At 50.5% G+C, this 13361-nt stretch overlaps 1 protein-coding gene across 1 annotated transcript in view; it reads left to right on the plus strand.

Annotated features, from left to right (window-relative positions):
* Positions 1-895: 895 nt before the first annotated feature.
* The window catches only part of Xxylt1 (xyloside xylosyltransferase 1), a 128827-nt gene continuing 116361 nt past the window's right edge, over positions 896-13361 (plus strand). The window contains exon 1 of the mRNA XM_028753779.1: positions 896-1484. Coding sequence (XP_028609612.1) covers positions 987-1484 — 498 coding nt within the window. The 5' untranslated portion in view covers positions 896-986. The remainder of the gene's footprint in view (positions 1485-13361) is intronic.

The raw sequence follows: 13361 nt of genomic DNA on the forward strand, positions 1-13361 counted from the left end.
GAACTTCTGTTACATCGCCAAGTCTTAGAAACCTGAAGTTAACGAATTTTTGTCTGCCAGGCATGGTCTGACTGCTGATGGTTAAATAGCTGCAGGCCAGTGCTTGGTTAAGTCACTTCAGTATGCCCCAGTTAAAAATTTTCAACTTTCTGGGACATCTCATGCTTTCCCTTAAGGGTTGAAAACCAGTTAAACAACATTGATGCTCCTCAGGAGCTCTCTGCAGGGACTACAGTTATGGGCAGTGAAGTCTCCCTGCTGGCCAAGCATATTCTCCAGAGGTGTGAAGTGGGATGGGAAAGCCATTTTCATTTTGGGTGTTAATAAACCTCTGTGTGAAACTGGAAGAAACCTTAAGGTTTAAATGTTTCAACTCAACTCTAGGTAGTTTCCTAAATGCTGGAGAGGCAGCTAGAGAGAGAGAGAGAGAGAGAGAGAGAGGGGGGGGGGGGGGGGGGGGGGGGGGGGGGGAGGGAGGGAGGGAGAAGACACAGAGAGAGACACAGAGACACAGAGAGAGAGGGGATGGAAAAAAGAGAAGAGAGGAGGGGGTTAAGAGAGGATAGAGAGAGAGAGAGGGAAAGAAAAAACGAGAAGAGGAGAGAGAGCGTGCGCCAAAATTTGGAGAAAGAAAAGTTAGCTTTTTCGAGTTCAGCATTTATTTACCTAAATCCTATATTGAGGCCTTTGTTATTTCAAGACCCAGATTCCCTCTCTAGCCCCTTCAGCAGAGCGTAGCTGACCTACCCAGCCTTCTCAAGCCTGGCAGCCAAAATCTGCAAGGGCCATCTGGAGTCTAATCCCTCGGAACCTAGGACCTAGCTGCTGCAAGGCCTGCAATGGCCCCGCCTTTTAGGTATTGACGCTTATGATTGGCTCCGGTCAGCGTGGCCCCGCCCCCGCTATGGCCGCCGCCGGCTGCCGGGCTTGGGGCCCTGGAGTGCAGCTTTGAGTGGGCCCGGCTGCTGGGCCGCCGGCTCCGGCGCATGGGCCTCCGAGGCGGGGCCGCGTGCGCTCGGGCCATGGCGCGTCTGGGCGCGGTGCGCTCGCACTACTGCGCGCTGCTGCTGGCCGCGGCGCTGGCGGTGTGCGCCTTCTACTATCTGGGCTCGGGGCGGGAGACCTTCTCCAGCGCCACCAAGAGGCTGAAGGAGGCCCGCGCCGGGGCCGCCGCACCCACGCCGCCCGCGCCGGAGCTGGCCCGGGGCTCCATGGCGCCGGCCTCGGGTGCCAAGGCCAAGAGCCTGGAGGGCGGCGTGGCGGGTCCAGTGGACTACCACCTGCTGATGATGTTCACCAAAGCGGAGCACAACGCGGCGCTGCAGGCCAAGGCTCGAGTGGCGCTGCGCTCCCTGCTGCGCCTTGCCAAGTTCGAGGCGCACGAGGTGCTTAACCTCCACTTCGTGAGCGAAGAGGCCAGCCGCGAGGTGGCCAAGGGCCTGCTGCGGGAGCTCCTGCCGCCCGCCGCCGGCTTCAAGTGCAAGGTGAGCGGTGGGTGGCCCGCATCTGTTCTCTGAGCTGTCATTGGCAGCTTCAGTGAGCGCTGTCCGATTCCTGTGCCTGTAGCCTGTCTAATATAATAGTCTCTGTCCTGTCCTGCACATGCATGTCCAGCGTGCTGGAGATCTGGTCTGGGGGCGTGTCCTAGATTCAGACTAGCGGGAATGGATCTGCAGTGTTAACTAGTCCCTCTCCCGCTTCGTTCAGCACCGTTTCCTGAAAAATCAGCCTGCTCTATTTTACTAGCTTCGCAGAGTTCCTAAGAAGTGCCTTTACAGTCTACACTCGTCATATTCTTTGACGTCTGAGAATGGAACTGTTCCTTTTGAAGGCACCAATAGTCATCATTCTGAGCTATGTCTTCCGGTCAGGATCTTGGGGAGGCCTCTAGAAATATCGGGGTTAAACTGGAGTTTCTCAGTAGTATTCTCGGGAGAAACCACCTCGTGTCCTCTCTGTGTCCTTTTCCCTCTTGCCCTTAAGGACGAGTTAGATAAGCCACAGGTTCCTCCTAGAGAGGAAGTAAAAGCGCTAAGAGATGCAGATAGGAGCCGACCAGCCCGACTTCCTAGCAGCTCCTACCTCTTCCATCTTCTGATACTCATCTGCCTCTGCTTGTCCAGGATTGGGTTCTTGACCTAGTGTCCCCATTACTCTCATCAACTTGCTTGCCCCGTTTTGACCCAGTGGTTGTACGGGGACAGTCCAGAGTCTGATTACTGGGTAAGAGGGGTGGATGGTCTTTAAGAATGGAACCTGATGCTGGTGGAAGGCATTGAGGCAAGAGCTGAATTCCTTGTGCCTGTACCTAGCCTGGTGACAAACCAGCGTTGCTGCCAGGACCATGCTGGGTTCAGGGGTCCAAGGCAGTTTTGTGTTCACTACAGAGTCATGTCCCGGCTGCTTGGTGGAGCTCTTTCTTGACTCTCCTTCTTATACATGTGCCTATGTCCTCAGTTTCTTTTATATTTTGGGCTTGTTACCAGACCAGACTAGCCTTTGACCAGTCTTTTTCTGCCTTGGTCTCCTGAGTGCTGGATTACAGGTGTGCATAGCCCTGGCTGGAAATGTCCTGACTGGGTTTTTTTTTTTGATCTCACTCTGTAGTCTAAACTATTGTGTAGCTCAGGCTGGCTCACACTTGGGCCAGTACTCCTTAGTGCTCCGTTATTTGTATGTTACCACAACTGACTTCCTAACTCTATCGAGTATGTCCTTACATAAGCCATCTTCTCTGCTCACAGTGTTACTTGCTTTCCTTTTGGGAACCTTCCAAGCCCAATCCTCCATAGCTGGGAGGAGCTTTCCATTCCTGCTTCCCCTCATAGCACTGAAGATGTGTTTTATGCCTATGACAGATCATGACAATCCCTATGGTCAGGAAAGGGTACCTGGACTGGAACTCCATCCTGTAGGAGGTCTAGAAGTGTCTCTGACTAGGGGTTTGTTCTAGAGCCTATCCTGCCTTACTTATCTGGAATCTCCAGAGGTAACTCAGCCTGTCCCTGTTTGATCCCCAGGACTCTAACATTGGAGAAACCTTACTATTTCAGGGAGAAGACCACAGGGCCAGTCTAGGCAGATCTTCGTTTGCATAGCAGTTCTAGCCTGCTCTGTGCTTCCAGATGTGTTTCCTCCCTTCATCAGGCACAAGTCCTGCTGTCCAGTCCGTGTGCCTAAGCTCATGTCAACCCAATGTTGGAGTACTGTCTCCATTCCAAAGCTGCTCCTCTTCCAATCCTGTCAGCTCCCTGGAGGTGTGCAGGGGACCCATAGCTGAAGAATATGTCTTTTCCCGTTGGTACTTTCCTGCTGTTGTGCTTTGTCATACCACCTGGACCTACATAATCCCTGCCATGTAGGTGGCCTGAAGATCAGGCTGCTGTCTTGGAGTATGTGTTTCCTGCTCTGCGGAGCCCATCTCTGACAGCTACAAGCCCTCTCACAAAGCTTGGTAGCAGCTTCAGATGACTTGAAGGGACTGTCACCTTTCCTGCTGAGGTGTAAGCTAGTGGTTCTAACTCAACAGTTCTCAACCTATGGGTTGAGACATCTTTGGGGGTTGAATGATTCTTTCACGTAGGGGTCACCCAAGACCATTGGAAAACACAGATACTTATATTGCAACTCATAACAGTAGCAAAATTGCAGCTATGGAGTAGCAACAAAAATAATTTTATAGGTAGAGATCACCACAACATGAGGAACTGTGTTAATGGGCTGCAGTGTCAGGAAGGGTGAGAAGCGCTGCTCTAAACTGGATAGCGGCAGGCAGGTAAGGGTTATCAGTCTTGAGGTCATGCTCCCTTTGCTTGTAAGTCTGTGTTTTGTGAATCTGTTTCTGTGATAAAAGATACCCCTGTCCCCTCCAAAAAGGCTTGCTTCACTTACCGTGATTTAATTCTTCCTGGGCTTTAGAAAGTTCCCTACACAAGCCATTCACTCATGCCTTTAATCTTCCTGGAATATACTCCATCTCTGTCCTTCTGGTCTCAAGTGTTACAAAGTGCTGTGACACTGAGCCACACTCCTGTCCCTGACATCTCTTAGCTACCCTGTCTGCCTCAGACACCACGCTCTTTGTGTGTGGGTATCTTTTATTCAAGGAATTGTTTCTTTCAGTATTGATTAGGAAATTAGAACTTCTCACACAGGTCAGGTCAGCTGGAAGCATCTTCAGGATGGACAACAAAGTACTGCAAGGTCACTGGGGAGTGGCTGGCTTTGAGGTGTCCTGTTTCTCCCTTTTAAAGATTACCTCTCTCTTGTAAGAGAAGGTTCAGAGGATGGTTTGCTCCAGGGAATGTTGTGTTGGAACAAGAGGGACAAGTGGCTCCTCGGCACCCAGCCTTCTAGAGGCAGCCTGGAGCTTGTCTCAACAAGAACCTGACACTCCATCATGTCCACAAGATGCAGAGCTGTAGTGAGCTGGCATAGGACCTGTGTCTATGCTCAGAGTTGCCTTCCCAAGTCACCTTCAAGTGATAAACACCGGAAATAGAGAACTTATTAGGAACCTTGGGCTATGTTATGGTTAATTAAATATTAGAGGAAACATTCACTTAACCAGAAGAATCTCATTTTGACCATTACAGAGAAAATTTCAGAATTCGTTAGCTTGTTATGTCCTGACTATGGAAGTACTTGTAACCAAACGTCTGAACCTGTTATGTCCCAGGAGCCAACTTAGGAGCTGCTTGAACAGTTCATCTTCTCCTCAGGATCACGTGTTCCCTAAAAATACTAAAAAAGTCCTGGGTGGTGCCACAGTCCCTGGTCCACATTGTTCTGGGTGGTGCCTAGAATGGGCACTCAGATGGAGAAGTGCAGCTGTTTCTAGGACAAGCCTGATACTCTCCTGCTGACTGCCCAGAGACAGCTTGGGCTCCCTGGCCTCTGCTGCCCACCCTGGGGAGCAGTGTGCCCAGCAGAATGCAGGCTTTCTATACCAGTTGACTGACAGCTCTCCTTCTGCCTCTGCCAACTTGGGGAGGGATGCTATTATCACCATACCATATGATTTCCATTTAAGCTTCCTGAGTTCCCTGGCACATCCAGCCACCTGGGCTTTCCTCCTCTATCTTGTCATCCTAGAGCTTAAAATTGGGCATCCCTTTCTGCAGATTCACTTCTGAGCCCCTTTTTTGTCCCTCACTGGACAAGTGGAATCCCATACTTGTAGAACTTAAGTCAAGACCTCTGACCCCCACCTCTGTATGGTTTTGCTCTGTAGCACATGATGGCCTGGAACTCAAAATCCTGCTGCTTTCGTATCCTGGTGCTGGGATTATAAGTGTGTGTCCTTGTGCCTCGCTAAGATTTCACTCTTCCATGGGCTTTTCTTATTGTATCACATCCAACAGGGTGTACCCGGAAAGCCTGACAAGAAGCTGACTTTAACACATTTGGGCTGGTTTCTCATTTAAATAGTCTGGAGGGAAGCATATCTGGCTGGCACAAGAGAGCTCCATGCAGCCATGATGTTCTTTCTAGGACGTTCCTACCCTCCTCAGAGTAAGCCATCTTGTCATGGTCCAGGATGGCTGTTGAGGCTTGAACCAGCAAATCTGTGTTGCTTTGTGTTCAGCCCAGTGTTTCTGTGGCTTTGGTTTTGGTCCAAAATCAAATGTGGACTTCCTCTGCTAACTTCTTGATAAAATAAGCACAGTAAGCTGCCATCAGAAGCAGCCCCAGTCCTGCACAGTCACTGTTGATGCCTCTGCTGGTCCTGTTCCTTGTAGTGTCCTGTGTTGTCACTATTCTATCTGCTCAGGTATCACCATTTCTGTTCTGAGCCCCTTTTCTAAAGCACACCCTGTCTTTCCCATCCCTGGTGTGTGTCTTTTGTGGCCCATACTCATTTGTCTGTCTGTCCACCCAGCAGATGTTGGATGCTTACCCTGGATAAGCACTGCCCTGGGTTTCTGTGAACCATAGCAACAAGACAGCCCTCTGGGAACTCACACTGCGCAGTCTTGGAAATGTGTGTGGGGTGGACTCTAAACAAATAAGTAGGAGAGCAGGTTTTGTGGAGAAAAGCAAAACAAGACATGGAGCCGGGGGTGTGCAGATGTTCAGGGTGGGGACTTGGCGGTCTTGTGTAGGTGGCCCAGGAAGTTTCATGGTAAGGAGATGAGGGAGCAGAGTCTGAGGGAAGGGGGGAACTTCGCCCTGCAGGAGCAACTTCTTCAGGAGAGGGGGCTGAGGTACTAATGTGCCCGGATGCTTGAGAAAGTGACTGACCCGTGGACTTGTTCTCCTGTGAGAAGATTCCTGTGAATCTTTCTCTCCCTGCTAGAATATCCCTAGAAGGCAGATATGACCTTCATCTCTCAGGTTTTGGGAACCCACAAATGATACCTCCATCCTGAGTCTGAAATGACCAGTGCTTCTTAGTCTGCTGCATAAGCAGGACAGCCACATCTTATACGGATGGACCAGGGACATTGACACACACACCCTTACTCCCCTGCTCCTCCAGGGCCACCAGCAGCAACATGGACCAGGACCTCACTGTGGCCTCAGGTGGCATCACTCAATCAGGGTGTTCCTCACTACCCTCAAGTCTCCAGCTCTGCCTCTCTTCACTGTGACTACATCCTTCTGTTTCTCTCTCTCCTCCGTTTCTCCACTGCCTACTTGCTCCTTTTAGTGGTGCCTGGGGTCTCTGGGTGTCTTCCACACAGCACTGGGCGGGGATGAGCATAACTTTCTTAAGATTCATATTGTAACACAGCAGTACCTTGTCTCTTTTGTACTTAGATAAATTCTATGGTACGGATCGGCTTCCATTACACAGCTATCAGCTGATGAAGTTTCTTGGTTTCCCCTTTGGGACAGCTATGATTAAGCTTGCTATGGCCACTTGCTTATAAGTTTGGGAATCGACATGCTTTTAGATCTCTCGGCTATAACATAGGAGTAGAAAGAATGGGAGGTCTTGAGAACTGCCAGGTTGGTTTCAAGGCAGCCGTATTGTTGCTCACTGCTGCAGGCAGTGTGGGGCCTAGCTCTCCACACTCACTTGTCTGTGGTTTTGATCTTGGTGTTTGGTTGGTTTGATTTGGTTTTGACTTGCATTTTCTTAGCTACTCTGAGGTGAGCGTGTGCGGTAAGAGCAGTTGGATAAATGTGTTTGGCAGTATTATAAACTCACTATGCTAGTTAGTTTTTCCATTGTGGCAGAATATCTGAGGGCTTGGGGAGGGAAGCTTTATTGTGGCTCACAGCTGCAGGGGTTTCAGCCCGTGGTGGTTTGGCCTTCTTGCTGTGGGCCTATGAAGAGGCGGAGCTTTGTGCTGTAGAGGCCTGGTTCCGCTTCTGGTAGTTGGAAAGAAGGGGAAGGGAGAGGGAGAGAGGAACAGAAAGAGGAGGAAGAAGAGGAAGAAGAGGGGGAGGAGGAAGAAGAAGAGAGGCAGAGATGAGAAACAGAGATAGTCAGAGACAGAGAGAGGACGTCTCAAGAGTGACCCTGGGGACCTCCTTCTTCCAGCTAGGCCCCACCTCCTAGTTCCCCATAGCTAACAGTAGTACCAATGGGATCGTCCCATTGGTCAGTCGGAACCCCAGCACTTCCCTGAAACTGTACCACCTACTACTATTCTATTGTAGGGGATTTTTTCTTTTCCTTTCTTTCTCCCTCAGCTCCTCGCCCTCCCTCCTCCACTCTGCTCCTTTCTCTCATCCTTCCTTTCTCATGTAGACCAGGGTGACCTCAAACTTACTATGTAGCCAAGATGGCCTTGACCTGATTCTCCTGCCTCTACTTCTTGAGCACTAGAATTATAGACATTTACCTCCCCCTCCGCCAGCTGTTAGAGGAGGCATTTCATATCCAACCCCCAACATTCCATTCCTAGCCCCCAAAGGCTCCTGGGTCCATTACCAAGAGTCTTCATAGGCACAGTTCCAGTATTGATAAAGAAAAAAAGGGGGTCAAAGTCTCCTCTGAGATTCAAGGCAAACTTAGCTGTGAGCCCCTGTAAAATTAAAAAGCAAGATACAAACTTCCAGCATACTGTGGACTAGGCTAACATTGCCATTCTGAAAGGAGAGTGGGCAGAGTGGGTGGCATGGAGAAGAGGGACAGGGCTGCAGTGACCCTCGCCCGCAGGGTGGCACTTACTTCCCCTGCTTCATCTCAGTCAGGTGAGCTCATGGCGTAAAGTGAGTACCAAAGTGGCTGGAAACCCTCCGGGCCGTGACCTCTCTCCTGCCCAGCCTGTGCTTGTTACCTGTGACTTGTCCTGGCAGGTGGTTCATGTTCTTGGGCCTCAAGTTTCTAAAGCAGTGGGGTCTTGATTCCTTTGGGGGCCTAATGACCTTTTCACAGGGGTCACATACCTGATTTCCTGCATATCACTATTTACATTATAATTTGTAGCAGTAGCAAAATTACAGTTGTGAAGTAGCAACAAAATAATGTTATGGTTGGGGGTCAGCACAACATGAGAAACTACACTAAAGAGTCACAGCATTAGGAAGGTTGAAAACCACTGTCGTAGAGTCTCTTTTGGAGCATACAGTTTCATATATGACCCTCTCAAGGGCTGCCAGCCCCAAATCCATAACTTTTACACTTGGTGTGTATACAAAACCAGCATCATATGGAATATGCCAACATTTGCCTTTGGCTGGAGACTTTGACCCCTTGGATCACAGATGCCGGGCTTCTGAGACTCTGGATGGCTGAACTTGGGGAAACAATTACCTGGTCCTTCATGAGCAGGCAACTGGAAAGTGTTTTATTCTTTAGACCTTTGAGCCCCACAATAGGGTTGGCCACTTCCTGAGATTCCCTCAAGGTAGCTCTCCTGTTGTCTTGATACAAAGTTCTTAGTTAGCTTCTTTACAAACACAGTTTGAAAACTTATTTATTGTATGTGGGGGTGTGGGTCCGGGTGTATACAGGTCACAGCAGCCTGTGAAAGTCAGAGGACAACTTTGGGAAGTCTGTTCTCTTCACCATGTGGAGCCCAGGGTCACACGCAGGCATAAAAGTCAGTTCCTTTATCTTCAGAGACATCTTGCTGCTGTGCTTTTTTAATGGTTCTTAATTCTTCAGCTACTATATACTTTTAACCTGTTTCTAAACTACAACTTTTTAAAAAAGCAAGCCTTCTTTTTGCCCCAATTGGTGCTATAAAATACCCAGAACACCCTGTTTTGTTGTTTCATTCACCAGATTGTTATGTCATTGTAAAGTTCAGCTTTACACAAAATCTCTGGGTATGGACAAAATGTAGCAAATTGTTTTGGGGGTAGGAGGATGGGTGGGTGGGGGGTTGCATCATCCCTGTCTGAAGCCTCTGAACTTAACTGGGGCCTTGCTATAGGCTTCTGTTCTGAGACCATGGAATCACCAGTAAGCTCTGCTCACAGTGCCCCAGGGCTTCTCTCAGAAAGTTTCAAGTTTCTCCTACCAGCCACTTCCAAAGACCTGTGGGCCTGGTGGTCAGATGCAGTGGCAACACCACCTGATTTTCAGTGCCGATTTTCCTTTAGCCACATTTTGTCACTGAGGCAAAACACAAGAAAAAACAAAGGAGGACATAATTAACTGGCATCATTCAGCTCCATCGTAGGGGTCTGAGGTGAGGTGGGACATTATAATGACAGGTGGGTGTAGCCAGGCTGCTTACAACAGATTGAGACAGCAAAGGGCACAGCCCCCGAGACTGACTTTTATTATGCTTCCTGCTCTATTCCCTGCCACATCTATAATGCCAGCAGATTATGAGTCCACCAAAAGGTTAGTTAATCCAGTGTTCAGAGCTCCTGAGATGTGCTCACTCCCTAAAAGCCCTGCCTCAGAACGCTGCTTTGGGGATTGAGCATTCAACACATGATTTTAATTTGTTGAGTGTCAGGGATGTTTCATATTCAAACCATTACAACCCAAGTGTGTTTTATAAACCCAGCCTCCCAACTACTTTAACTCTCCTCTCCCTACCTTTTTTTTTTTTTTTTTTTTTTGGTTTTTCGAGGCAGGGTTTCTCTGTATAGCCCTGGCTGTCCTGGAACTCACTCTGTAGACCAGGCTGGCCTCGAACTTAGAAATCCGCCTGCCTCTGCCTCCCGAGTGCTGGGATTAAAGGCGTGCGCCATCACCGCCCGGCTCCTCTCCCTACCTTTATAACATCTTTAGAAACCTGTGTAGTTTGAAGAACATGATTGGTGGACCTCACAGTCCTGCTTTTGGCTTCTCTGTGTTTGACTCCCTGGGTTAGGAAGGCCTCTGGTCTCTTAGATACCTTATTTACCCTGGGCTAGCATTCCAGCTCTTCTGTGCCTGGGTCAGTACTGGGGAGTTTATGCCTTCGGTGGCCCACGTCTTTGTCTTCTGCTTCGAGATGTGCACTCGGGGAGACCTCTGTGGAACTTCAGAGTCTACAGTTTTCTTGGAAAAACTGTCACCCAGGTCTGCATGAGGAGAGGCCCAGTCAAATCACACAAACTTCTGGAAAGCCTGGGTAGTGGAGGGGCACTGTCTCTAGTTGGCCGCTGGAGGGCGCTGTGGCACTGTGTTGGTTCGCTCCACGCCTGGCCTTTGGGTCTCCACTGTGTGTGTGCTTTCAAGGGCTTTAGAAAGAGGGACCAAAGAAAGGTCGCCCCATGGCCTCTCTGAGGGGTCTTTTCCTTCCTGTTCTGTGTAAACGCCGGGTTGAGGAGACTGACTGAATGTGGTTAATGGGCCTCCGGGACAGCTGGATCTGGTTGTCTGTTAGGAGTGTAGATATGGAGGAATTCTGGGAGCTTAGCTGGTGCTGCACAGCTGGCCTTGTAGTGCTCCCGTCACCTGAGCCTGGATCCTGCTTCAGATGTGGGAACTGTGTCAGTGAAGACAGGTGCTGGGCCTGTCTGTAGCCTTGGCTGGTCTAGTGCAGGAGCTTCAGGCTGACAGTGTGTTGGGATTCCCACCTCTCAGGTCCACCCCAATCCTCTGACTGGTCGAGGATGGAGGATTGCTGCTGTCCTATGAGCTGGAGAGCCCCCGACCCACAGGCCTCCTGCACCCACATTATGCCTGGACACCACAGGACCGAGTAGCGACCCCAGCTGCTTTTCTCATAGCCTCTCTGCTTAGAACTTCGCTTTGTCCCGAGCCACTCCCACTGTCCTGTGGGACATGGAGGACTTGTCAGATGGCCAGGCCTTTATCATCTTCCACTGTCTTCCCAGGCTGCAGAGTCCTTAACCCAGAGGACACCACCGGAAGCAGCTCTACCTGTTTTGAGCAGCTGAGCCAGGTCATGTTGGCTGGTGTCAAGTTTGCTGTTAACTTAATGTGCTCCAAATTAAAGCCATTTGTTTCATTTATTGGGGGCGATTACTGTTTAAAAGCCCCAATTAAGCAATCCTCTCTGGTGGAATGAAGTGCCACCGAGTCTGGCATCTGTTCCCCTGCACAGGAGGTCTCAGGCTGGCAGAAGAGGTGCCCCCATCTGTCCCCTCCCTCCCTTCTTGGTCTTCTCAGACCTTGTAGCTGTGAACTCTGTTTCTCACACTTGCTAACTGTCCTTCCTGCCTCTAATAGTCTATCCTTGGTCCTCCAGGGAAATGCCCCAGGACAAGAGTGTGTGGCTGGGAGCCTGGGGCCTGGGTTCAACTCCAGCATGTGACATTTGGGGCCAGTATAACTCTTGTGAGCCTCCACTTGACTTCCTTTCCCTGATGGCCTTCAAGCTGTGGGAGAAAGCTTCGACGACAGCACAGGGCCTACCTGGCTCTCAGCCAGTGAGTGATAAGTTGATGGACGCTACTTCTGGTTCCTGAGTAGGCATGTTAGAGCAGTTCCTTCTTTGCATTCTAGAAGACAAACCCACTTGGAGGGAGGTGCAGCCGGCCTGCAATAATAGCACTGCCCAGGCTTACTTCAAGGAGTCTTGTGTTATTCTGTGTCCTCCACAGTCTCTAACAACAGTGTTCCTTCACATCTGCTCCTCTCCCCATTCCACTGCATTGCCTGCTTGTCCTGAAGCAGGAGCTGGATGCTTTACTGGATCCTCTGTTGTAGCCTTGCCTTCTCCTGTAAGCACTAATCAGGCTGATTAGATCAGAGTGGGGGAGGGGAAGGAGAGAGCATAGGCTGTGTCTGTGCCATAGATGTGTCTTTGCTGCTGGAAGGAAGAGGCTCTAATCTTCACACCCCCCACCCCATCCCCTCGGAGCCCCCAGCGTACCTACCTGGTGCTGGGTGCAGACTCTGTGAATGTCTGCCTGCTATTCTAGAGTCAGTGGAGAGCTGGAGTCTGTGCTTACTGTTTCTCGAAGGCGGTGTAGACAGACTTGCTGCGTCTGTGAGTGTGGTTAGCTTCCAGGAGGTCCATTGGAACTCTCAGGAACTAACAGTTGACAGGCGATGCTTTACCTCCTCTCAGTGTCTTTCTGGTGTTTTTGTAGTCTGATTGCACATAGATTGCGATACTAAAGGACTGGACAAGTATAAACTGCCAGTGATTTAGAAGGCCATGCCACCAAGAAGCCCCACACTCCCCCATATGCTTGCAGGCATGCTCACTGTCTCAGCTCCTGCTCGCTTGGTGAGCTAGGGCTTCACACTTTGTGGCTCTTTCGGTACCAGATGCATGAAACAAGGTGCCAGAGTATCATGGCAGTCTGGTGTGTGTGTGTGTGTGTTGGGGGGGTGTCAGTGAGACCTGCCCAAATGGTCAGCTTGGTGGGGTCCTGACCAAGATGCAATTTTAGAAGGGATTCACTGGTAGGGTACCCAGGACACCTGCACAGGATCAGGCATAATGCTAATTTGGCTTTGGTGTCCCAGGCCACCCTTATCCGAGGGACAAGAAGACAAAGCAGGACATTCCTGGAGTGCTTGGGGCTGCCTGAGGGAGCAAGGGCCTTTGAGGATGCCATTGATGGTAATCTGGAGAGAAGGGGACAGAGACCACTGGGGTGGGAGGCCCCTGACTCCTTTGCAGGCGGGCAGGGCGAGGGGAGCCTGGTTGAGGAAATGTTTGCTGCCTGGGTTAGCTAATCATCCAGCAACAGGGAGGGACAGAGACTGTGCCCAAGGGTGCCTGGCTTGCATGCACTTCTGCCTGCCCAGCTTCTGGAGGGATCGCTCACACCCCTGTGCTTGGCTCTGGGCTTCCTCTCCTGAATCTGCCCATCCTTTGCTCTCTGTAGCCCTATGCTCCCCAGGAGGCTGCTTTTTTCCTGTGTTATTAGTGTGGGGTCCCACCCACCTCTGACACTCCGTATCCATCAGTCCCTTCCCCCACCCCTGTGTGTTGAGCCTGGCCTTTGGCAGCTACTAGAGCAGGGCTGGCTCTTCTGTCTGTCTCCATGGAGTGATGGGCCAGGTCTGGAGGAGTGTGGGGCTCAGTGCAGGTGGAGTG

Source organism: Grammomys surdaster, unplaced genomic scaffold, assembly GCF_004785775.1.
Source record: "Grammomys surdaster isolate TR1022 unplaced genomic scaffold, NIH_TR_1.0 125956, whole genome shotgun sequence".
Classification (NCBI taxonomy): Eukaryota; Metazoa; Chordata; class Mammalia; order Rodentia; family Muridae; genus Grammomys; species Grammomys surdaster.